The following is a 23,161-nucleotide window of genomic DNA, read 5'->3' as shown; positions in this document are numbered from 1 at the left end:
TGGAGCTGGAGCTGGAGCTGGAGCTGGAGCTGGAGCTGGAGCTGGAGCTGCAGGTGGAGGTGGAAGTGAATTGTCCATTGAATGACTGACTGACCATTGACATTGTCCATGAAAAACAAGAGCTACCACGTCTCGTCTCGTCTCATCGCGTCGCCACGTCTCAACGCATCAAGAAAGAATCATGTGTGCTATGTACATTGTGCTAGCTATGTACGGTCATTGTGTGTGTGTGTGTGTGACGGCTATTCTGCCTACTACCTCCGTCTTCCCGTCTCTCCATCTCTAGCTCGCCCTCGGACTCATAAGCCCAAAGTACCCCTAGCTTGAGCATCCGGACTACCCCACATGGTGTATTGAGTCCCCCAGCCTCCACCACCACTTGCACCACCACTACCAGCTCCACTCGCTCCGCTCGCACCGGCTTGCGCTGCCCTCATCCGATCTCTACCGACAAGAGCCAATGCAGTCTCGTAGAACCATTCGTCCCGCTTGAGGTAGTGAACCACGACGGTTCCTCCTCGGAGTGGCAGACTGGGATTAGAATTGGAGTTGAAAGCGGGGTTGGCGTTGGAGGTAGAGGAGGTGTCGTATCCTCCTGCTCCTCCAGAAGAGGGCGGTGAGACGAGGTACCTCTGTTCCCTCAGTGACTTCAGATCCACCACTGCCCCCTGATCCCCACCCTGCGAGGCAGGCGCAGGCAGATGGCCTGCGTACTGGGGTCGTGGAACGCGCGCAGGAGGACGAGGGATACGCAGCTCTTCTGCTTCTGGCCGCTGACTCCTTGCTGCGAGCTTAGGATTGGGAACGTCGTCTTGCCTTGAGATGACGACGGAATTGGTGTCGCGTCGGCGGATACGACTGGTGTCCTTCTCCTCAGCAGCGCGCTTGGCGTATTGGGAATTGGCGTCATCGTGCTGGTCTAGCCGGCGAGGTTGTTGCTCGTGCTCGTGCTCGCTACGAGTGCTCGCGGCCCAAGGTGCAGAGATGTTGGCGCTGCCATAAATGGGCAGACCAATTGTAGGCTCTAGGCGCCAGTCTGCGCTCATCCTTGCCGGTGGTTCCAAATGGCCAGGAGACTTGAGTCCGCCACTCTTCTCTAGCCTACGGTCATCCGCTTCGAACACCACGTCCCTCCATGCAGGCCACTGCGCTGTGTCCTGCGCTCCGCTCTTGTAGCCAGAATCATGGTAGATGCCACCGCCCTCGACCAGTGCTTCGATCTCCTCCTCAATGGACAAATCGGCACGGGGCGCCTTGTACTTGACGTGCCAAGCATTCACGGTAGAGTACCACTTCGAAGCATGCTCCCCGCCACGCCGGCTGATCTCCTGCGCACTCAAGCCGCCGGGACGCTCCTCGCGCTTGATCTTCTCTACTTCATTGGGGAAGAGAAACCCATGTGCGTAAGCTGTGCCGGATTTGGGGTGGTCGTAGATCCAGCATCGCTCAGAGACATAGTTGAGCTTGGACTTCTCTGGGTGCTGCTTGAGCCACTTGGCCGTAGCCGTGTCCTCTTTACCAGTGGAGTGAGCAGCCACCCAGGGAGACGTGGCAATCCACTGCACTACGTCCATGGAGAGGGCGTAGGCTTCGCCGCCCATGAACCAGTTCTTGATCAGGTAGCCCCAGTAAGTGAGCTTGCGCGGGGCGACGCGGAGATGACGCTCAAGCTCGTCTAGGGCGATGAAAGCGTCATCATCTGCCTTGACGACGTAGTCTACCAGCTTCCAGGACACGTCATACAGAACATCGTTGGCGCCCTTGACCGTCCCTTCTTGCGGCAGGGTCGATCCACCAGAAGAGTCCAGCTGTCTCTGCCCCAACCTGGGCCGCAAAATGGGTACAGTGGCATTCTCCGTCGCCCACTGGAAATACCGATAGGATTTCCCACCGGCCATGTTCTCCTGCATGTCCCACAAGACGACAATGTCATTGAACATCTCCATCTCGAGGGCTATCCTCCTCTCGAGCTTCTTGCTCGGTCTACCAAGGATGAACTTGAGCTGGACATTGGTGCTCTGCAGACCTGTCACTGGGTCAATAGGCCGGGTGTGAGCTCCATAAGTCGAGCGAATGACCGAGCGTCGCTCAAAGTGCGAGTCTACAGTCATCACACCGACAAAGACGTCGACGGGCGCTAGCGAATCGGCGAGTGTGTGAGGGAAGGGTTGTTGCTCTGCGCAGAAGGACCTCCAGGGCCAAGGCTCCTTATCCGGATTGAGAATGTAGATGATCAACAGGGTCGTTGAGGCCACGAAGCCGGCGACGAAGAGGAGCGCAGCGAGAAGCTTCAGCGGATGGAGAGCCGTCACAAAATCTTGCAGTGAGCGAATACCCCAGAGTAGTAGACGGCGTGGTGAAGAGAGCATAGAGGGGTCGAAAGTCTGCCGATTGGCAGGGCGTGCGCGATAGTGATGTCTCACAAGAGGCGACTTTGCGGAATCGGTATTCTGTAGCCGTTGGTAAAGATGCCCTCGCGGGGCTACCGAACCTAGCCATGAAGTCCACATTGATGCGCCCTTAGTGTCTCGATCGTAATCGAGACTGTTATGCGGCGACGTCGCAAGCTCCTTCCATCCTAGCCCATTACCTTGCACTGTCCTGATTGACTTCAAAGAGCTCCTATCTCTGTTGTCTCGATCATCTGGTTGATATGATAGTGATCCCACAGCAGAGCCTTTGCGCGCCATTGCCATTGCTGCGCCGTCTGTATCGTAGGCGCTGTCATAATCTGTGTCTCCGTAGAAGGGCGTTGAAGCACGACTGGGACCAGACAATGACGAGCCGTCGTTGGAGAGGCTCGGTGGGATGCGGCTGGCGAAGACGCTATAGGTGGGCGCATACGAGCTCCCATGACCGCTACCACTGGCACCACTTTCGCTTCTCATCCTGCCGTTGTGGTCGAGGCCAAGACTGCCATCGTCGTCGACGAGCTCGAGCGAGGACTTTTGCTTGACGATCTTGCCATCGCCAAGATGCTGCAGAAGCGGATCGAAGAGCGAGGCGCTGGCAGTGTGGCTCTGATGTTGCTGCTGATGGTATTGAGAGTCCGAGCTACCAAAGAAGCCTGAAGCGCGAGGCGGACTCCGAGAAGTATCTACACTGCTACCCGTTCTGCGTTGTTCCACTTCCACTGCGCTATGCCTACTTTGACGATGATCTCCTTCTCCATTCGTGGCTGTTGCTGCTGCTGATGCTATTTGTGGGTTTACGCTACCCATCCTATGTCTCCACCTGGGCTGACCACTCGCTGAATACGGAGCGTAGCGGTCCGGTAGAGCGAATGGGTCAGGATGTTCGTACGATCGAGGCGGTGAAGAGGCAGATGGAGCTGCTGCTGTTGCTGCTGCTGTTGCCGAGGTATTGCGCGTCTGCGATGCAGTCGGTTGATGCTGCGATTGCCGTGGTGGATCAGGGGTACGCGAGCGCACAAAGGGTACTCGCGGTGAGAGGGATGATGCGCCGACGTGATGTAGGCCTGAGAAGCTACTGGCTACCGATGGTTGATGATCTTCGCTTGCTCGCCGTGTGGTAGAGGCAGATGGAGTGGAAGAGGAGGGTGGTGAGCGATGCCCACTAGTCGCTCGGGGTGGCGTGAGGGGCGGCAGTCTGGTGGTGGTTCGTGATGGGGAGGGAGCGTCGATGGAGAAGGAGGGGCCAGACCTGTCGTGCCCTTGAGGGACGGTGTGATGATGACGAGAAGATCGTCGGTGAGGGGCGTGGTCGGTGAGGGTGGGTGATGCCAAGGAGGACGACGAGGATGGGACGGGAGAGGAAGGATTGGAGGTGCGCAGAGGGGGAGGAGGCGGACGTGGATTGTGGGAATGGCCCCGTGAGCCTTCTTGGCTCATGGCGAAGAAGGGGGAGGCTGCGTCTGCTGCACAAAGGGTATGTGGGTGGGTTATCTTTCCCCTCGGCAGGCAGGAGGGCGGGTGAGGAGGGGGGGAAGATGCCCGTCCAGTCCAGCCTCGGGTGTGTGTGCGTGGGGTTGGAGCCAAGATCGAGGGGGCGACGACGAGAATATCCACGCGCACCAGGGGGGATGGGCGGTCAGTGGCGGGCGCGCACCAGGGCGCAAGGCCGAGGCTGGCGGGGCCGCAAAGGGGTGGCTGGCAGGCGCAGGCAAGGGAGAGGAGCGGCAGGCAGCACAGGCAGGCAAAGCAAGACGAGGTACGTCTAAACCTTCGGTGATTGGAATTGAACTGCACTGCATTGGCTACCTGCGATTCTACTCCCTCACTCCCTCACTCCCTCACTGCCTCACTGCCTCATCCTCGGTGATGAACGTGCCCTGATTCGCAAGCCCCCCCTCGCGCAGAGTAGCGTGCCTATTTCGGTCCCTCCTCGCCTCGCCTCGCCTACCTTCCCCGCCCGCTGCAAGCCCATTAATGTGCACCCACCAACCCACACATCCAGCACTTCCCGCAATTTGTGGGCATAGGGGGCACTGCCACAAGCGAACAGCAAGGAGTGACAATTGAAAAAATGTATATGTATTTACGGCCGGCCAAAGACAAGGACACAATCGAAGGAGAAATCACATCACATGACCATGACACCAAGAAGCAAGAAGGAAGACGGAGCGGGGAATAGGAGCGCGGCAATACAACAACAACACACACACACGGGAGAGTGACAGGAGAATCATAGACGCCCTTCGCCGGGAAAAGGAGGAGATTCCCGAAAGAGGTCAGGTCAGGCACAGCCGCCGATGCCGATTCACGTTACGCGGAATACCGAAGAGCAAAGGACTTCGCTTCGCTTCGCCAGGCTTTGCTTTGCTCCTCTTCAAAGCTCCGCCGCTCCACCGGCACTGCCAAAGCGCTTCTCCACCACGCGTCTCTCCTCGTCCCATCGATAGCCATTGGCGAGGAAGAGCCTCGAGTGTAGGAAGGGTCGTACGTCGTGTACGTCTACCTCCTTTGCCCGCTTCTCCAGCTCGCTCACAGGAACGCTCACCATCCTCTCCTCGCCACTTTGTTGTTGTTGCTGTTGCTGCTGACCACGTCTGGCGTGGGCGAATCTCATACGGTCCTTGATGATGCCTCCAAGCAGGAAGGCCAGCAGCTCGTCGTGATCCTTGGATGTGTTGAGGTACTTGCGGAATCCGCGCTCCAGCGTCTTCTTGACGCTCATCTTTTGTGCACTGACAAAGGACTCAATCGTAGCACCAATGGCAGTGTCGATGTCGTCCGTTCGCACAAATTCACGCAGGTGCATCTTGGCAGACGCCTCGGCCATACGGATCATGCTCTCCAAGTGACGCACCGTGATTGGGTAGCTGCCCGTGGAGAGAGACTCCCTGCGCAAGTCGGCGTACAGTCGCGATAGACGATCTTGATCGAGGGCGTGCAGCTTGGGGCGGATACGGTCCTTGGAGTACATAATGTACTTACGCAGCAGGTCCTGCGGGATGATGTCTGCATCCAGAGAGGTAGCTACACGCGCCTCGTCCACTTCCTCGTCGAAGCCGGGGTGGGAGCGAAGATGAGAGCCTACTACGAAGCGAGCCAGCATGTCGTCCTTGACCGGGTCGACTGTGTCTTTCACCACACAGAGGATGTCGAAACGAGACAGAATGGGCTCTGTCAGCTCCACGTTCTGACTAAAGGGAATCGTGGGGTTGTAGCGACCTCTTGTGGGATTGGCAGCAGCGACAATGGCACAGCGAGCCTGAAGCGTAGTGACGATTCCAGCCTTGGAGATGGAGATGCTCTGCTGTTCCATGGCCTCGTGAATGGAGGTCCTGTCTGCATCGTTCATCTTGTCGAATTCGTCGATCAGACACGTGCCCTTGTCAGCCAGCACCAAAGCACCACCTTCGAGCGTCCACTCTTGTGTGATTGGATCTTTGCGCACACTGGCTGTCAGACCGACGGCACTCGCTCCTTGACCCGTCGTAAAAACGGCTCGGCTAGCAGTCTTCTCGACGTACTTGAGGAATTGAGACTTGGCTGTACCAGGGTCACCCAGCAGCAGCAAGTTGATGTCACCACGGATGCGGTGCTTGCCTCCGACGTCCTTCGGCACACCGCCAAAGAGGGACAACGCCACGGCCAATTTGATATCGTCGTGGCCGTAGATGGAAGGCGCAATCGACTTGACGATACGCTTGCCGATGCGAGGGTCTCGAGCGAGAGCCCTGATGGCTCGCTCATCCTCTTCGGTCATCCTGAACGCAGCATACGCATCGTCCCTCTTTGCAATGTGGTTGGCCTCGAGCACCGTCGCAAAGACTGGGAATCCATTCTTGGTGTTCAGCGAAGCATCAAAGTTGTTGCGATACACTCCAGTGACCTCAATCTCCTCTCCGGGCTTGGCAGAGTCGATTAGATCCCACAGCAGGATCACCTCACGATGGCGTGGCAGACGACCAGGTGGGACGCTTCCAGGCGACTCCTGAAGTGTCATCTTCTGGTAGTTGCGGTACACCGTCTGCTCAGCATTGACGCGGAAAGGTCCACGCTTCTGACAGTTGGAGCAGTAGCTAATCTTGACCTCTTGAGCTGCGTCCTGCCAGAAGGGACCCAGGACCTCACCACAGGAGAGACAGTCGAACTTGACATACTTCAATTGGGGGAAGACGCCGGTTCGGCGAGTCACTACTCCGCTGACTCGCACTAGCGAGTTGAGGTGGCCTTGTCGGAGGTCTCTCAGTGAAGAAGATGTGGGCAGGTCTGAGATGCGGACGTGAATCTCAGGGTGGATGCGGTCGTATGCCGGGTAGTAGAGTAGAATGACATCGAAGGCGACGGCGTCGAAGATCGGCAGCATAGATGTGGGCGAGTTGGCCAGGAAATAGGCAAGGATAGCCTTGGAGTCGACCAGATGCAGGAAAGAGACCTCGAGCGACTCGGAGTTCATCTCTCCCAGCGTCTTGATGCGCTGACCGTACACTGATACACCGTTCTCGTCGACGTAGGTGACAAGGAAGTTCCTGAACTCCCTCACCACTGTGCGCCGCACACTCTCGGTGGCTACCCATGCTGCAATACTTTCTGCCTTGACGTCTCCGAGCTGTTCGAGAGGTAGCTCATCTGCACCGGCTTCGTCATCGTCGATGGCTTGTTCATCGTAGTGTCGGCGGCGACGTCGGCGAGTGGCTCCTCCTTCGTCGGAGGACAGGTCATCGTCCGACTGCAGGAAAGCCGGTGCTCGGGTTTGCTTGCCGTAGCGACCCTTGCCTTCGGCTCGGTCTCGACGGCTCATACGGAGCTCAGCAAGTCGTCTGGCGTTAGCGTCCATCTCGGTGTCACTAACATCGTCGTCGATGCCCAGTGCCCGATCGTAATTGTCAAGTGCTGGATTATGAATGTAGTCGCTGTTGTGGGTAGAAGCCGCGAGTAAGTCACAGTTAGTACACAGCCATCTATGGCGGAGTAAACAGTGGCCGACATACTCACTTGTTCATGTTCTCTCCAAACAGGTCTTCTCCCTCCCCTTCTGCGTCCTCATCATCCTCTTGGTAGCCATCACCGAGCTGCCTAGCGTCCAGCTCATCGTCAACAACACTCTCCTCCCTCGCCTCATCCCCATCCGCTGCGTCTTCAAAGTCACTGAAAGCCTGGGGTGGACTCGAAGGCGGCATGGACGAGGGTGCCATGGAGGCAGGCGTGGGAGCGCCTCCAAAGAGTGGGTCTGCTGCTGGTGTGGACGTGGCTGAGTAGGCATAGCCTCCGGCGGGGGAAGAGGCATCGAGGGGCCCGGCGGGTCGGTTGCTGGACCCGCCCAGGGGAGCACCTCGAGAAGGGGAGCGCTGACGCTTGTTGCGTTGTGTTGACCCATTGTTGGGAGGAGGAGATGAAGACTAGTGGAACGCAAGACACATCATGGTGTTAGCCAAGTAGCTTGAGCGGTGCACAGTCTCTCTGGCTACTCACCATTGTGATATGAGCCTGTTGGCTTATGTGTCACTACTCCTCACAAGGCTATCTTGCTGTTCGCGAGATTTATTTGATGGAGCGAAGTGCAGTGACCGTTGTGGACCAAGTGAGGAACTTCTAGTGTTGTGCGAAGAGGCGAGTATAGGTGATTCAACGGGCTATGGTATGACAATCTCGCGGGAGTGCGTCGTAAGAGGAAACAAGCTGAAACGGGAGGCACTCTCTCGCCCCTTCGGTGTTTCGCTCCGCCCGTCGCGCCTCTTAACACGTCTCTTCCTTCTTCGCGTCGAGGCTCGTCTGGCCTCATTTGCCCGCGCCCCCCGCGTCGTCGAGCGCGCCGCCGGGTCCGAGATCAGGGGACGGACGGAGGGACGGACGGACCAAGAGAGACACAAACAGGCGTACGGCCGATGACGCTTGGCGAACCACCAAGTTCTCTACTTCCGTAGTTGCTATTCTCTCCTCATGTATACCAGCATACGATGAGTCACAGTCAAGCAGCGTCTCCGCTTGCTGTCTCGCCGCTACATCATCAGAACAGAGACTCCTCACAAGGTGTCTGGAGCTCGGGCAAAGGAGCTCCTCAGGAGAATGTCAGTGCCTCTAGCAGTGGCAGCCGACGGCCTCGAGAGCAGATAAGGGCCGAAGACGTCCCACAGGATGACAGCTTCCCAAGTCCGGCCGCTTCGTATCAGGGCTCTTCGAATAGAGTGCAGCGAGAGGGCACTCCCACCGAGGTCGGACGGCAGATTGAGCCCTTTTCAGCAGAGGAGGAGACGGCCGAGGAGACCGACAAGGCCAGCAATGGCGAGGGCGATCCTCCCGTCTCTCGTCTACATGCCACACTACGACATTGTGCCATACTTGGACTGCTGGCTTTCGCATCGATATGGGGCACACTCACTCGAGAGGGACTGATAGCGTTGAACACGTACGATGGACAGAGCATCAAGCCTGTCATCTGGGCTCAGGCGGTGGGATGTCTGGTCATGGGATGGACAGTCGCTAACAAGGAAGCCCTGGACCGACTGTGAGTTCGGGATGAGGCAGTGTTTGGGTGGCTGAGCGAAAGTATGCTGATCACCTCGCTCCTGCTGACGCTTCTGCTTGGGTAGATACCCACCTGTGTTCGTCATGCTGGGGACTGGATACTGTGGCAGCGTGACCACATTCTCCACATGGATCTTGAATGTCTTTCAAGCTTATGGAGACCAGAGCCATTACAATCGACACGGACTGCACAATGTGAGTTCAAGCGCAAGACTAATGTTCACCAATGCCTAGTGAGCTGACTTGTCGCACTTCAATCCCCTTTGGTGACAGGTAATGGATGCTCTGACGCAGACCTTTGCTACTCTTGGTATCTCTATCGCCGCCTTGACAGCAGGCAAGCACCTTGCGCGAGTCCTACCGGCCACAGCTGTCGTGGATTTCATCGAATCAGCAGCTAGCAAGAGGCGTCGGCGCAAGTCGCGGCGCTCTCTCTCATCCTCCCATACTCAGGCAGTGAATGGTGACTCCCATCGCGCTCAAGAGCACAAGACGACCTCAACATACCCGCCTTCGGGCCACAAGACCCATTTGATACCCTCGAGCACTCGCTCGAATCCTCCACTGACACCGATAGTCGATGTCTTCTGTTTTCTGGTTCTGGGAATCGGATTCTGGATTGGTGCAGTCCTCCTCGCAGCCCTACCACCACAAGCGGATTTCCGACCGTTGACATTTGCTCTGGTCTTCTCCCCTCCTGGAGCAATCCTGCGCTGGTACCTCTCACCTCTCAACTCCGCCAAGGGATCCAAACGGTTTCCCTATTGGCCTTTGGGTACCTTCAGTGCAAACATTCTCGCAGTTTTCATCATCTGTGCCCTATTCGTGGGTCAGCACTACGGACCAACAGGCACACGTCTGGCTGCTTCGACTACTGTGAGCTGCCAAGTGCTGTATGGCCTCCAAGAGGGCTTTTGCGGCTGCCTGAGCACCATCTCTACGTTTGCGGTGGAGCTGAGGAATCTGAAGCCGAAGAGGAGAGCGGTTGGGTACGCAGTAGGCAGCTATGTCATCGGCATTGCCATCTGTGTGCTGCTCATTGGAGCGCCGTGGTGGTCGCAGGGCATGGATGGGAGCTGTGAAGGATTGCTATCGTATCCAAAGTAGAGTAGACCTGCAATGTACAATATCCGTGGTTCAGCAATGTACAATATCTTTGTTTCAATAGTGACTCCCCGTAGACGTCTGACGTGAGCCGCCGGAAATCAGGCTGGCTGTGCGTCGAGGGCACTTTTTGCGCCTCGCCGGCAACGACGCTTCCTTCCTGCCTTCCCTCCTTCATCTGTATCGAGCTGTGTCCTCACGACGACGACGTCTGCAGCACCATGTCGTCCTCATCGGCATCAAAGGCGCCACCTTACACCCTGTATCTCTATTCGCCACACCCGCAGAGTCATCAACAGCTGCCCGTACTAGACCCAGCAGGCCTGTACATCGCCTCTCTGCTCCGCACCCTTTCCGGACCTCCCACAGCAACCTCTTCCTCTTCTCCCTCCTCCTCCTCCTCCTCATCGGCAGCACCACTGCCCACTTCGTTGCCTTTTGATATCAAAGCGCCAAGTGTATACTGGCACAGCACCCTGCCCAGACTGGAGAGGTACCAGCCTGCAGGCGGTGTATGCGTAGCCGAGGGGGTGAGAGACATCGAGGCCTTTGCCTCTGCTCGCCTGGCCGCCTCTGCTGTGAGGCAAGCTCAAGAGGGTGGAGAAGACTCACAGTCATGGGAACTGAAGCCCCTCGAGGCGCACCTAGCGTCCCTCGTCGAGCCACTAGTGTACAGTGTCTTCTTTCCCCCGCCCGCTAGAGGCGTGGGAGGTAGCATGGGCCGGAGCTCCCCAGACGGTCCAGCCTCAGCGGCACAGGACGTCTTTGATCAAATCACATTCCCCGCCTACGCTCAAGGTCTACCCTTCCCGCTCTCAAGAGCAATCCCGCATCGCCTCAGGGAGCGTATCTCAGCCGAAGTCGCTGCAGGGTCGAAGCTCTTCCGGCAACTTGGGAGTGGCTCGCAGCAGCAGCAGCAGAAGAAGAAGAAAAGGGAGGTAGCGAGTGACCCAGAGATGGACAGGAGGAGAAAGGAAATGGCACCGCTGGCTTTTGGTAGTGGACGTAAGGGAATACTGGGATTTGGTGCTGGAGAGAAGGAAGAGTGGAAGGAGGAGTTCTGGAAGCAGAAGGTTCGTTTGGGAATACCAGAAGACGTAGCAGTGATCCGACCGCATACTGACAACAGCGGTCTCTGCCTCCTTTCAAAAATGTTCTCGAGTAGATGACAAGTCTAGGCAAGCAGATCTTCTCCCCTCTCCTAGACTTCGTACCATCCTCAGACTCTCCCTCAACCACGACCAAGCAGCAACCGCTCCCCCGCCCCCTCATCCACCTCTACGCCCTCCTTGCCCCCCTCCTCCTCTCCTCCCCAACCCTCAAAATTGGCAAGGGCAGTGCTCCTAAGTCAAATCCACTCTCAGCACACCCACTCGTGCATCTGCTGACTACAGCAGACGAGTACGAACCGCTGAGGCGCTTTGTGCACCGCATGCACGGAGAGATCTGGGGAGTAGACGAGACGGAGGTCGTAGCAGAGGCGGAGAGCAAGGAGGAGCGGGAGGTGGACAGGGTGTACGGCGATCTCACCGGCTGGAAGACCCTCTACACTCCAAGCTCCACGAGTGCAGGCACAGTTGGCGAGGATGTGCCGACAGGGGCTAGGAGCAGCAGCAGTAGCAACAACAGCTGGCGCTCCTACCTGCCCTCGTTCCTTCGTCCCTCCTCCGCCTCTACTTCTACAAGCAAAAAGACCCCAACCCCGCCGACCGAGCCTCTCTCCCCTCTACAGCAAGCAGCGCTCCGTCGGCTCCGCATTGGCCGGGCTGTTTGGATCACTAGTGCCCTGTTGGGAACGGTTGGCTGGTTGCTCGTTAGTGGGATTGTGCAGGTGAGCTTTAGTGAAGAGGAAGACGAGGAAGATGAAGAGGAGGAGGTTGAGGTGATTATTGAGGATACGATTGGGGACGGGGAGGGGGTTCAAGAGGGTATGGATGTAGTCGTTCTGGATGGCGAAGACGATGAAGATGAGGACGACGACGACGAGGAGGAAGAGGACGAGGAAGAAGACGAAGGTGTAGAGTGGACTTTTGTGCGAGGGTCGGAGCACGTGGATCTGGACCAGCCGGTGGAGATTGTTCTTGGAGACGACGACGATGAAGACGAGCTGTAGACTGGTGGTGTGCAACTCATTGACATCGTCCCCTCTGAAGCAAGTCATGAACCATATTTCGACAAGATGGTCAGATGGTGATGTGATGGATTTCTGCCCACATCCGACAGTGCAAAGAGGAATGCTCGTCCACTTCCTCCCACTTCCTCTCTCTACTCTACCCCTTCCCCCACCTCCATTCCCATCTTTCCCCCAACCCTCACTTCCCCTCCAAGCCCCTTTTAAACTCTCCCGCCCCATCTTCCGTCTTCACTTTACACCTCATGGGCAATCCCACCCCCTCCTGGAATCCCGTAAAGCTCAACGAGTTACCCGTCTGCGTAACGCTAAACCCCTCAAAGAGGCGGAAATTGACACTGACGGCACCATTCCCTATGTTGCGAACGAGGAGACGTCGCTTTGGGGCTGCGTCTTCTCCCTTCTCTTCTTCTTCTTCTTGTTGCTCCTTGATACGAGCCAATCCAACACCCAAATCGACCCATTTCCCACTTTCAAACTTCCAAAACTTGGCACGAGCTTCAAAGAGGGTCTTTTCATTCTCTTCTCCCTGACCGGAGCCAAGCAGGGCCGAGGGAGAGGGAGTAGGGGGCTCGTCCCCACCCGCCGCCGCTGCTGCTGCTGGGGCTGGGCCGTCTGATGGAGGGGCGGCGGTGTGTCCGACAAATGGGGCGGGGGCGGTAGGCGTGCTGGAGCCATTGGTCGAAGGCGCACTGGGGGCGGCGCTGAAGCTGAATCCTCCAAAGGAGGAGGAGGAGGACGGCGGGGCAGACCCGCCCTGGGATGTAGGTGCAGATGCTTGTGCAGAGGCAGAGGCAGAAGCAGGAGTAAAGCTGAAGCCACTCGCAGGCGGCTGCGCATTCACCTTTTCGCCACCACCCCGCAGCAAGTCAAATGTAGGCAGTGCTCTAATCTCGACTTTTCTCGCCTCCTTGAGCTCCTCGACTGACTTCGAGGTTGAGCTGGAGCCATTGAGCGCAAAGGCAGGCGTAGAGGTGATGCTGATGCTCAGATCGAAGTGCGGGAGTGACCCGATAGGAGCGCGGAGGGCTTCTTCCCGCACGGAGAGGGCAGGGGTACCGTTCGTGCTAGGTGCAGGTGCAGGCGGAGGTGCAGGTGTAGAAGCCTTGAGAGCGGGCACAGGCTGGAAGACAAAGGGCGCTGGAGTGCCAGAAGAAGAGGGCGCAGGGTTGGACGCAGGCGCAGGGGCTAGTGCACCAAACGAGAAACCCGCAGACTTGGCTTGGGGCTCTTGTGATACGCTCTTGGCTGGCGCGCCAAAGCTGAAGGGAGCCGACTTGGGCGTGTCACTGCTCTCCGAGCTCGGAGTACGAGAAGGCGTGTCATCACTCTTTGCCGCTCCGAATTTGGTACCTCCCTCGGTACCGCCAAAGACGAATTCTGCCTTTTTGTTTTTGTTCTTGTCCTCTACCGGCTTGCGTTGAGTCTTGAAAGGCTCAACCTCGTCCTCATCGGCGGTACTGCCCGAAGAAGGGCTTTCGTTGGCATTGAAGGCGATACTGAGCCTCGAGGGCTTTCCAGGTACGTGCGAATGCGACTTTGCAAAGCTGAGCGAGGAGGGTGTGGCTGGTGGACTTGCAGATTCTGGAGTGGACCGCGATGGCTGCTGAGGAGTTGATGAAGAATTCTTCATGGCCTCCAATCGTCTTCGTGCTTCAGCCGTCTTGTCCTCAGCGGTTGACTTCCCTGCAGGCGGAGGTCCCAGTGGAGTAGTCGATGGAGTAGCAGAGCTGGATGCCCGAGGCGGTGTCTCCGGTGTCTCCTCTTGCATCACAGCCAGCGAGCTTCCCGTCCCATTGCTCGAGGGCGCACCGGAGGTAGTGGCACCAACGCTGCCTCCTCTTCTCCTTGACCCACCCGCGAGTGAAGCTGGTTTGCTTCTCTCAATCTTCTCCAACAACGTACCGCCTTCCGACTCCCTCTCCTCAGAGACGGTACCTTTCCTCAATCGTGAGCTGCGCCTCCTCTCGTCCTTCATCTTTTCCACTGCCTCTGCCGTCCGACTCTTGCTACCTGAGGCCGGCGCAGCGCGAGCAGAAGCAATTTGGAGATTAGAGGCAGTCTGGTATGGGTTCAGGATGGCATCTGGTCGGAAAGCTCCTCCGCCATTGACAGAGACCTCCTCGGGGTCTACACTTTGACCTCGCTTGCTTCTTCGTAGTGGCGCAGCAGCGGCACTGGCGGCTCGGCTCTCCCGCGCGATAGCCAGAGAGGACTTTGCCGGCTTTGGCAAATCGGGCTGGGCAAGGATAGAAAGGACCGCGCTGGCTGTCCTGCTCTTGGCGGCCGGAGGAGATGAAGAGATGTCAGGAGTCACTTGCGCTGTTGCAGGCTGCTTTGGGGGCGAAGCGGGCGTCCGGGATGGATGCAGGTTCACCCGAGCCATGCTGGAACTTGGCTGACTGCTGAAGAGGGCAGACGATGAGCTTGACGTAGGCAGTCGGGTAGATCCAGCAATTTGCCTTGTCGCTTCTGGCAAATCCCGCAAGCTTGTAGAGGGAGGCAAGCTGACCTCAGATTCTTGCATGACCTCATCGGTATTTGTATCCATTTCCACTCTCTGCCGCTTGCCGAGCCCAATGGTAGTAGTCGACTGAGCCCGGGTCAGACCGGACTGAGCCTCGCTACGCCTTGCGTCCTGTCGCAGAGTATGGCGACTGGACGACATTCCTGGTCCCAGGTACAGCGGCCTTCTGCGCCTGGTCAATGCCGCATTTTGCAGCCTGGCAGAACCATTTGCCCCGGAGACTGAGCCTGCAAGGGACGAAGCGTTTGAGCGCTGGCCCACGAGGGACCTAGCAAACAGTGCTGGCTCGGTAGCAGATGAGGTAAGCATTGAGCGTGAGGAGCTACCATTGCCACCGCCAAGAGGCGCAAGGAACGAAGAGCTAGACTCCTGAGTCGTTTGACGGTGCAGAGGCTGCTCAGGGGACATTGACATTCTCTCGCTGTAGTTCCCTCCAAACATGGCTGGCGTAGGACTCTGACTATGGTAGGCTGGAGCAGGACTAAGCCAGCTCTGTCTGACGTTGGCTCGCCGCCTTGGGATCTCGAAGCCAGACTCGCTAGCGGCTTCTAGTGGCTGCTGTACGGGGCCTGCTTGGAGGACTTGCCGCACCTGACCTTCACTCCTACCACTCTCTTCGATCAACCGAAGGCATCCTCTGACTTCCTCGTCTGTCAATCGATGCTGATCTACTTTGAGCGCAGAAGTGAATCCTCCATCCTCTTCGGCCTCTTCGACCGCCTTTTGAGCAAAGAACCTGGCGAGGAGGTCGTAATTGCGTGAGAGGGGAGACTGGGCTGGGGCTCGTGATTGCGGCGAAGCATAGGAGCGTTGGTGAGGGGTAAATTGCGTTGCCAGAGGACTTTTCTGGCCAGAGAAAGGGTTGCTGGCTACTGTGTCTGCTTGTGATGGCGCCTCGAATGTGAATGGGTATGATGCAGAGGGTGGGGCTTCGGGGGTCGCCGCTGAGGGGGCAAAGGTGGTCGAGGGCTTCTCATGAGCAGTCGCCCGCGAGAAGGCCGTCTTGGCGTGAAGACTTAGAGAGGGCATGGTGCTTGAAGATGGGAGAGCGGGGTAGAGTGGCCCACTGTCGTCCCGCTCGTCGTCATCATCCTGTTCGTTGCCATTGCGGCGAGAAGAGGCTGGCGGGGGCGATGCTTCATCCCGTTGTCCTTGGTGACCCTCTTTGTCTTCCTCGTGCTCCTCATCGGCTGCTCCAAAGGCTGCGCTACGCTTTACGTTGCCCTTCCAAGGGCTCAGCCAGGAGCGTAGTCCGCTGATTGCCCTCATTGCAGGGCTTGCGGGAGTAGAAGGTGCGCTCTGTCCATTGGCGAGGCGTCTGCGCTTGGGAGTTGAAGGGGAGAGGGGAGGCGTCATGGCGACGATAGGATGGGCTCTACTGTTGAGTAGAGGTGGAGGCGATGCAGGCGTGAGTGCAGAGCATCCTCTGACCGAGTGACGAGGCTCAATGGAAGGAATACGAGGGGACGACGCAGAGCAACACCTCACGAAGGAAGCAATGGCGCACACACACGCACACACGGACAGATGCTCGCCTTGGCTGGACTTGGTCTGCCCGCGCGCGCTGCCCCGCCATGGCTCGCCCCTCCCGCGTGGGCCACTGGCATTGCAATCAGGCGGTAGAGACTGCAACTCCTTCCGTCGCACCTGGACGCCCATCGCACCCACTGCCCTCCGTCCTCGATCCTTCCATCGTCTACCTAGCACCACAAGCAGCACACGGGCAAGCCATCATGGGTGAGCTCATCGTAGAGGAGGAGCGCGGCACCTGCTGCATCACTCCCTGTCCTGGGAGCCGTCGGGCTGCCCTCGGCGAATCCGGCCATACTGACCACTTCTTCCCCCCAATGCCCCCCGACCTTGCATCATACCTCTGCAGCTCAACAACTTCAGACACCACACAAGCAGATCGATGCTGACCCTCACTTCAAGAGGGTGGTATCCTACTTCAGGCCTAGCGACTATGTCTTCTGGGGAGGCGCTACTGCCGCCTTTCCCAGCTCGCTCTACCTCATGGGTGAGAATGTCGCCAAGGAGCGATCGAAGAGGGGACTTCTATCAGTGAGAGCAGAATAGGATAGCTGATCATGTGGGACTAGCGTCTCTCTCTTTGATCTTTGACAGAAATGTGGGACCCTACCAGGCCTCCTCGCGGTGGTATGTCCGCCGCGCTGAGGCTAGGCACATTCCTAGGAGCAGCTGGAGGATTCTTGTTCGCATACCAGAGGTCGTCCAGTGAGTAGCGTCTTGACCTCCTTACATCCCTACACCTCGAACCTGCCATGCTCAACGATCACAACGCTCCAACTCACCCTCCGACTCTGCACAGTGCGTCTCTGGGGCTGGACAGAAAACGAGCCAGAATTGAAGCGGGCAATCGAGGAAGGACCAGAGGCATTTGGAGACGTGACAAAGTCCAGTCTGGACCCATATCTCCAGGGTGTGGCTCACAGGAATTCCGTTTGGTCGCAATTGAAGTTTAGTGAGTGGAAGAAGGGGCAAGAGCAGAGGGAGCGGCACAAAGTGTACTGATGAACCTTCTTGCCTTCCATGACCTACCCTTGCGCTCAACAGGCACAATGCCCTGGTTCAACGTTGTTAACCACGGCTACCATGGTCCCCCGCCGGAGGAGGAGTAAGAAGAGGCATAGCGAAGAGAGCAGCGGACAGCTGGGAGCTTGGAGGTGGGATGTGGGGGGATGCAGCAGGCTAAAGGACGCCTGTGGGTATCAATGTACGAAGTTGCCTTGCAGCAGAGCGAGGGAGCCCGCTATAAAAACACATTTACAGCACGCATGCGCACGCAAGCAGAGAGATGAACAAGCTGACTAGGATAATATATAGAGTGGGAGAAAGGGTGCCTGCAGCTCAATCTCCCTCCCCCTCTCTCTCACCCAAGTGCATCAAAATTAATCGCATGCACACCCTTCTTCCTCTCCCTCTCATCCTCCCTCTTTTCAGCCAAATGCATAGCAAAGACGAATCCACACAGACCCAGACAGAGGGTAACGAGGGTGAGGGTCACCCAGGGGATCCAATCGCCCGGCTGCAGATAGAGCTCACGGTGCCAGCTGAGCGTCATGCTCCCCGCTGCTGGTCGGGCACCACTGGACCCACCGCTGCCTCCGCTCCCATTGTCGCCCCCGCCGTTGCCATTCGAGTCATCGTTGTCGTCGTCGTCGTCATCGTCCGATGTGAGGAGGGGTGCGATGACCAGTTGTGAATTCGGTATGAGCCCTTCCATTGCTAGAAAGTACTCTGCATCCCTGGTGAGCGCCTGACTACCTCCACTGAGTGTGCTGCCCACAAAGAGCTTCTCGACGTAATTATTGGTTCGCCCAAGACCAAAGTAGGAATAAGGAGTGAGGAGAGAACGATAGGAACTTTGAGGCTGCTGTCCTACTTGTTGGGCGCGTCGCAGTCCATTAGGGTCTAGCACGGTGAACTTGTACGAGGCACCAGGGAGGGAGGCACCCCAAGGTTTATACCTCGTCTCTACTGGCTCGAGACCTTCTGGTCCTGCTTCGATGCTTTTACATATAGCAGAGGAGCAAGCTCCATTGAGGCAGAGGGACTTGAGGAAAAAGGCGTCGTAGAAGTAATTGTTCTGGATAAATGTCACACGACGCGTGTCCTTTGCGACGGTGGTGCCTCGTAGGAGGAGGATGTCGAGCGTACCGTCATCGTCGATGTCCACCCATGAGGCGGCACGGACATCGTCGATGTGGGTCAGGGGCTCAGCACCTCCTTGCACTACGCTCAACCAGCGACCTTCCTCCTCTGGCGTGGTGGCCTTGTTGCACTCGGACTTGGCAGAGGCATCGGTGAGCAGGCTACACCGCGAATTTGACAAGATGTGTACACTAGTCTTGCCCGTGCCGTCTGACCTTGTCTTTGGCGGGATGGAGAGGAGGAGGATGTCCGGGTAGCCATCCTTGTTGTAGTCGCCTATCACTAGGGGCACTGGAAGTGGATGGGCCAGGGAGGTCAGACGATCCTCTAGCAGGGGCTTGTGTCCGGGTAGAAGAGAGGCGAAGGGTATCCGCACGCCTGACTGAGAGTGGGAAGAGGTGAAGCGCAAGCTTTGTAAGTCGCCCAGTCCGGCAAATCTACTCGACCATTCCTGTCTACTTACGCCATTCGCGGCCGACCCCTCGAATTCAAATGCAAACTCATCATCCGCAACGCAAAGATCCTCTGTCCGTCTACATCTATCCGTACCCGCCGCTGTGCCTGCCTGGCCCGGTGTGGCACCAGTTCCGTACCACCAATCTTTCCACGCCTTGAAAGGATCGCTGCTGCTGCGTCCACTCGTGCCAGCAGCAGAGAGCTGCTTCTCGCAGAGCCCCACTTGCTTGTTGTAGACGATGTTGATGTAGCAGTCCTGCTCAGAGGGCGGGCAAGAGGCAAAGACAATGTCGATGGTCCCGTCTCTGTTCATGTCTGCAAAGGACAGAGGGCCAGCGCCTCGAGGCAGAAGGCCAGATCGAGCGAATGTGAAGCTCGAGTATTTGGAAGAGCCACCTGCTTGGGAGTCGGCAGCTGCAGGCCGCTTGGCCGTCCAGATCTGGTAGCGCTGGTGTGAGCTCCCTGAGGCTGGTGCGCAGACGAGGAAAAGGTCGGCGAGGCAGTCACCATTCAGGTCGATGAAGGCCGAGCTGTGAGGCGTGGCTAGCTGACAAGGAGGCTCTGAGCCTGTCTCGAGTGGCGCTGAAGATCTACGGTTGCGGGTGAGGGGGATAAGCAGTGTCAGCGATGTTACTCAAGTCACCATTCTGTTGATTGCCGTGACTCACAATGTAAAGGCCTGCGTCGAGTTCCTTGACCCAAACACGTTCTCCCACATCTCCAATATTCCAGAATTACCTGACTGCGATGACTGCCCTAGGAGGTCCATTTTCATATCCCCCGTCCCATCCGCCAGCATAGGCTGAGCACCGGATGCTGAAGGTAGCTTGATGGGTTGTCCTTCAAAGCGCAATTGCACCGTCAGCGATGCCATTGAGAGCTCCTTCACGGCCAGAGACAAGTCTACTCACCTACCAAGCCTGTCCTGCCTCGCCCCATCCATACCTCCATCTCTATCGGCGAGCTCGCAGACGATCCTTGCGTCATGACCAGCACGTCCAGCCGGCCGTCGTGATCGTAATCTGCTGGCGCTACATTCACGATTGGGTTTCCGGTCGAGGGAATGATAGTGAAGAGAGGTGTGCTAGAGAACTTGAAGTTGGCTGGTTGGTTTGGAAGCAGCGTTAGGTCCGCAGGCAAGAGGGTAAGTCGAGGTTTGCTGCTACTGATCGAGACGCACGAGGGACTCACCATGATCCCACAACCTCATCTCCAGCTGTCTATGATCCGCCGAAAGGGTGAATGCGTCCAGACTGGATCCAGCAAACCGCAACCGCATCTTCAGCTAGGTCAGCTCTCGTCGTTCCAGCCGACAACCTCTTCTTTCTCCTCACCCTTGCTCTTCGTCAACATACGGATCTACTTACAATTGATCTCCATCCCAATCACCCCAAGCAATCACTCCACCCGCGGTACCCGTACCCGTATCTCCCCCCTTCCCCGCTCCCGCAACTGCTCCGTTCAGTCCCAAATCGCCAGCATCAATTAGTCCTTGGTACTGAAAGCGCTTCTGTGGAAAGAACCAGATCGCCTGAGCGCTAGAGACGAAGCTGATGAGGAGGAGGAAGGGGAGGAGCATATAGGAAGTGGGGAGAAGAGAGGAGGGGGAGCGTGGATGGAGAGGGTACGAGGCAGCTCGCTGTATGCTGCTGCTGCTGCTGCTGCTGGGCCGTAGGGCTGTTTGTATCCTTGTCCTTGTTCTTGTCCGTAACCGAGCCTGCCCGTGCACCTGCGCCTGCATCTGTGGAAGAGGGAGCATGGCAGTCGGCTCTGCCCTCTGGCAGTCCAGATACAGCTGGCGTTGGCTGACTGTATACCCTAGTCCGTACCGCCTTGTACGAGTACGAGCTTCCTGTAGTAACGTCAATCCAGCTCAGCTCAGCTCAGCTCAGATGTACGAGAGGAGAGGTCCACGATACTTTCCGGTATGGTATGCAAGAAGACTGTTGGACTCGCTCCGATGTCCATGCTCAGTCTCAGTGTCAATCTAGTCTAGGCTGCGAGTTGAGCCTCGTCTGGTCTGGCGGCGGGGCCATTTTGACTTTTGGTCTCCACACGCGGCGGAAGTGGGAGCGGGGCGTGACAGACAGGGAGGGGATGATGGCTCAGGATCTTTGGATAGGCAGGAATATGGACATGAATTGACCGACAACTCGTACAACAAAGCTATGATCTTGAGAAGAATGAGAACGTATGGAATAAAACAAGACGCAAGAGGAACCACCGCACCCCTACTTCGCCAGCTCTACCTCGAGCTCTAGCTCTTGTCTACATCGACAAACTGCCACTCTCCACAGTCGACGCAATCGTTCTGGTTTGCCACCTTGGGCGTCTCACCCAGATCCTTCCACTCGTCCTGCTCATCGCCCTTATCGTCGCCCTTGCCCCAAGGCCACCATCGAGGCGAGTACCACGACGCTGCTTTCTCTCCCTCCTCCTCCTCCTTTCCTCCCTTCTTGCTCTTTCCTTTCGCCTTCTTTACCCGCTCATTCCAGTCCTCGAGGAGCAGATCCTCGGTCAGCGTGGCGATGCGGTGATTTGCGATATTCTGCGACCAGCCGAGGAGGTCCATTGTATCGTAGAGGACCACCTGGCCGGCATGGCAGGTGGACTCCATTGCGTAGCCTGCTGAGCCACAGAGCGAGGAGGGTCCGGTACAGGTGCCCACTGGAGAAACGAGACGTGGGAGAATGTCAGCAAGAGGGGTATCGGGTGGAGACGTGTCGATCAACGTGGCCACTTACTTGGAATGGGATCTCCCGAGTGGAAGACGTGAGTGACGGGCAAGATTGGCGGGTCCCATTTGCCATCCGCCGCCACTTCATCCTTGAGACCGTCTTTCCCATCTCCCCTCTTGACGCTTCCGGGAGGCAGCGGCAGGTGAAGCCTCTTGGCCGCCATCCTCTCAGCAGGCGCCTCGAATGTCACACTCGGAACACCGAAGGTGTATCCGATGAGACTTCCCAGAGCTCCACCGAGGGAGTGACCGGTCACCCAGATCTGAGCATTGGGGAAGGCATACGAGACGTTGTTGTAGAGGTCGGAGATGAGAGGGTAGTAGACGGATTGGCGCAGAAGGGAGCGCTCCAGACAGGGCTGAGAACAGCGAGACGAGGAGATTGGGCACGGGCAGACGGGCGACCATGTCCACGAGACTCTTGCGCAGCAGCAAGAGAAGAGGAGATTGTCCTGCAGAAATAGGGAAGACAAGGATATCAATATGTGGTCAGATCACAGCGTCACGTGTTTGGATGAGACGAGCCATCGCCACTCACATTCAACTTATCTCTCTTGGCAGTATCGTCTCCGCCAGGGAGGATCGCTGCGCTAGTCCCTTTGAGAGCGACGACTACAATCTCCTCTCCTCCGTCCTCATGACCCTTGTTGGCCTTGTTGCTAAAGACGTGACCGCGAATGCCATTTTCTACCCACCCAAAGCTTTGAGACACGTTCCAGCCTTCGAATCCATCTGTTGGCGACCATGAAGGAGGATGTGGTGGCGCTTCGTATGCTGCCGAAGACATGCGAGCTAGGGCCAGAAGGGTAAGACGAGAGGTAACGTCTGGTACTAGGAGCTCAACGTCCTCCCAAGACGAGGGCGACGCATGCAGGGAGTCTAGCGAGGCGGTAAGAGCATTGAAGGAGCTGACATCGCCGCAGGAGGTAGCGTTGTACTCTTTCCCTTCTTCCGCCTTGCGGGATTTGGCGAGTAGCTCCTCGCGCTGTGCGAGATAGGCCTTTGGGTCTTTGAGCCTCCTGACCCGCTGCCTCTTTGTGCGGATGCCGCCGTAGGTGTGCTTCTCTCGATGCTGCTGATGTTGCATTGAGACGACATGGTTGGGGTGAGAGTCGTCAAAACTGTACTTTGCGCTCATGCCGAGGTAATCATCGTGTGTGGAGTGGTGGATGGCAGAGTCGAGCTGAAAGGAGAGAGTACCCTCTGCTTGCGGTCTGGGAGAGATGCTTTGACCGATCCAGGGCGACAAGCGTGATGAAACCCAAGAAGCTATTGCTGAAGAGACGGACCCCTGACCTGTCAAGTCGTGGTTGGGAATGGCTGCCTGGGTGGCGGTAGCCGAGGTGGCCAAGATGAGGCTTGCTGCTATAGCGAGGCTCCAAGCCCTTGCACCAGTCGTATGATGCCTATGACGGCGAGCATGTGAAGTGGATGCGGTGGCGCTCTGGGAGGCCATGTCGGATGTCGAGGGTGGCTGTGGAAAGGGTTCAATGGCTATTGAGATCTATGCGCTGTAGGATCGAGTGATGGTATTGATGAGGTGGACAAGTGGTAGCGGTGGTGGCCTTGTTATCGAGGTTGCCATCGACGGAAAGGGGTGG

The 23,161-nt window shown here is 57.3% G+C and overlaps 8 protein-coding genes across 8 annotated transcripts; 3 read left to right on the top strand and 5 right to left on the bottom strand.

Moving 5' to 3' along the window:
• Positions 1 to 449: 449 nt before the first annotated feature.
• On the bottom strand, positions 450 to 2,258 carry BCV69DRAFT_239364 (hypothetical protein; the record flags this gene model as incomplete). Its single annotated transcript, XM_025489978.1, has 2 exons — positions 450 to 592; positions 1,199 to 2,258. Coding segments are annotated over 2 exons (1,203 nt in total), but the record flags the coding sequence as incomplete, so codon positions are not given.
• A 2,530-nt stretch (positions 2,259 to 4,788) lies between these two features.
• BCV69DRAFT_250158 (MCM-domain-containing protein) lies at positions 4,789 to 7,603 on the bottom strand (the record flags this gene model as incomplete). Its single annotated transcript, XM_025490369.1, has 2 exons — positions 4,789 to 7,321; positions 7,404 to 7,603. 2 exons carry the CDS (start codon positions 7,601 to 7,603, stop codon positions 4,789 to 4,791), a joined length of 2,733 nt encoding a protein of 910 aa, XP_025347099.1.
• A 701-nt stretch (positions 7,604 to 8,304) lies between these two features.
• On the top strand, positions 8,305 to 10,088 carry BCV69DRAFT_283467 (hypothetical protein). Its single transcript, XM_025492720.1, has 3 exons — positions 8,305 to 8,913; positions 8,999 to 9,128; positions 9,207 to 10,088. Exons 1-3 carry the CDS (start codon positions 8,366 to 8,368, stop codon positions 10,038 to 10,040), a joined length of 1,512 nt encoding a protein of 503 aa, XP_025347098.1. The 5' UTR covers positions 8,305 to 8,365; the 3' UTR covers positions 10,041 to 10,088.
• Positions 10,089 to 10,218: 130 nt separating this feature from the next.
• Positions 10,219 to 12,273, top strand: BCV69DRAFT_313146 (hypothetical protein). The gene is made up of 2 exons (XM_025495004.1): positions 10,219 to 11,110; positions 11,203 to 12,273. The coding sequence occupies exons 1-2, from the start codon at positions 10,259 to 10,261 to the stop codon at positions 12,148 to 12,150; spliced, it is 1,800 nt and encodes a 599-aa protein (XP_025347097.1). The 5' UTR covers positions 10,219 to 10,258; the 3' UTR covers positions 12,151 to 12,273.
• Position 12,274: 1 nt separating this feature from the next.
• BCV69DRAFT_283465 (hypothetical protein) lies at positions 12,275 to 16,180 on the bottom strand. Its single transcript, XM_025492719.1, has one exon. It carries the CDS (start codon positions 16,049 to 16,051, stop codon positions 12,350 to 12,352), a length of 3,702 nt encoding a protein of 1,233 aa, XP_025347096.1. The 5' UTR covers positions 16,052 to 16,180; the 3' UTR covers positions 12,275 to 12,349.
• Positions 16,181 to 16,576: 396 nt separating this feature from the next.
• On the top strand, positions 16,577 to 17,334 carry BCV69DRAFT_249854 (hypothetical protein; the record flags this gene model as incomplete). The annotated part of the gene is made up of 4 exons (XM_025490360.1): positions 16,577 to 16,712; positions 16,820 to 16,930; positions 17,025 to 17,177; positions 17,270 to 17,334. Coding segments are annotated over 4 exons (465 nt in total), but the record flags the coding sequence as incomplete, so codon positions are not given.
• A 243-nt stretch (positions 17,335 to 17,577) lies between these two features.
• On the bottom strand, positions 17,578 to 20,883 carry BCV69DRAFT_283464 (hypothetical protein). The gene is made up of 6 exons (XM_025492718.1): positions 20,191 to 20,883; positions 20,015 to 20,076; positions 19,735 to 19,926; positions 19,492 to 19,663; positions 18,831 to 19,413; positions 17,578 to 18,749 (listed from the first exon to the last, which is right to left on the bottom strand). Exons 1-6 carry the CDS (start codon positions 20,400 to 20,402, stop codon positions 17,586 to 17,588), a joined length of 2,385 nt encoding a protein of 794 aa, XP_025347094.1. The 5' UTR covers positions 20,403 to 20,883; the 3' UTR covers positions 17,578 to 17,585.
• A 44-nt stretch (positions 20,884 to 20,927) lies between these two features.
• Positions 20,928 to 23,138, bottom strand: BCV69DRAFT_283462 (alpha/beta-hydrolase). The gene is made up of 3 exons (XM_025492717.1): positions 22,099 to 23,138; positions 21,568 to 22,012; positions 20,928 to 21,490 (listed from the first exon to the last, which is right to left on the bottom strand). Exons 1-3 carry the CDS (start codon positions 23,014 to 23,016, stop codon positions 21,081 to 21,083), a joined length of 1,773 nt encoding a protein of 590 aa, XP_025347093.1. The 5' UTR covers positions 23,017 to 23,138; the 3' UTR covers positions 20,928 to 21,080.
• Between the last annotated feature and the right edge of the window lie 23 nt (positions 23,139 to 23,161).

Source organism: Pseudomicrostroma glucosiphilum (genome assembly GCF_003144135.1).
Source record: "Pseudomicrostroma glucosiphilum strain MCA 4718 unplaced genomic scaffold BCV69scaffold_9, whole genome shotgun sequence".
Lineage (NCBI taxonomy): Eukaryota > Fungi > Basidiomycota > Exobasidiomycetes > Microstromatales > Microstromataceae > Microstroma > Microstroma glucosiphilum.
The sequence above is the reverse complement of the archived record's forward strand: the minus strand, read 5'-3'. Positions and strand labels throughout refer to the sequence as shown.

Bases quoted from the DNA above. Each gene is read 5' to 3' on its own strand.
- BCV69DRAFT_283467 (XM_025492720.1), top strand. From the start codon at position 8,366: ATGAGTCACAGTCAAGCAGCGTCTCCGCTTGCTGTCTCGCCGCTACAT. The intron at 8,914-8,998 runs GTGAGTTCGGGA...CTGCTTGGGTAG, and splicing joins AAGGAAGCCCTGGACCGACT to ATACCCACCTGTGTTCGTCA. The intron at 9,129-9,206 runs GTGAGTTCAAGC...CTTTGGTGACAG, and splicing joins ATCGACACGGACTGCACAAT to GTAATGGATGCTCTGACGCA.
- BCV69DRAFT_313146 (XM_025495004.1), top strand. From the start codon at position 10,259: ATGTCGTCCTCATCGGCATCAAAGGCGCCACCTTACACCCTGTATCTC. The intron at 11,111-11,202 runs GTTCGTTTGGGA...GTTCTCGAGTAG, and splicing joins AGGAGTTCTGGAAGCAGAAG to ATGACAAGTCTAGGCAAGCA.
- BCV69DRAFT_283465 (XM_025492719.1), bottom strand. From the start codon at position 16,051: ATGACGCCTCCCCTCTCCCCTTCAACTCCCAAGCGCAGACGCCTCGCC.
- BCV69DRAFT_283464 (XM_025492718.1), bottom strand. From the start codon at position 20,402: ATGCTCCTCCCCTTCCTCCTCCTCATCAGCTTCGTCTCTAGCGCTCAG. The intron at 20,077-20,190 runs GTAAGTAGATCC...TGCTGGATCCAG, and splicing joins GATTGGGATGGAGATCAATT to TCTGGACGCATTCACCCTTT. The intron at 19,664-19,734 runs GTGAGTAGACTT...TGCGCTTTGAAG, and splicing joins AGGCAGGACAGGCTTGGTAG to GACAACCCATCAAGCTACCT.
- BCV69DRAFT_283462 (XM_025492717.1), bottom strand. From the start codon at position 23,016: ATGGCCTCCCAGAGCGCCACCGCATCCACTTCACATGCTCGCCGTCAT. The intron at 22,013-22,098 runs GTGAGTGGCGAT...CTATTTCTGCAG, and splicing joins CCAAGAGAGATAAGTTGAAT to GACAATCTCCTCTTCTCTTG. The intron at 21,491-21,567 runs GTAAGTGGCCAC...TCGTTTCTCCAG, and splicing joins CTCGGGAGATCCCATTCCAA to TGGGCACCTGTACCGGACCC.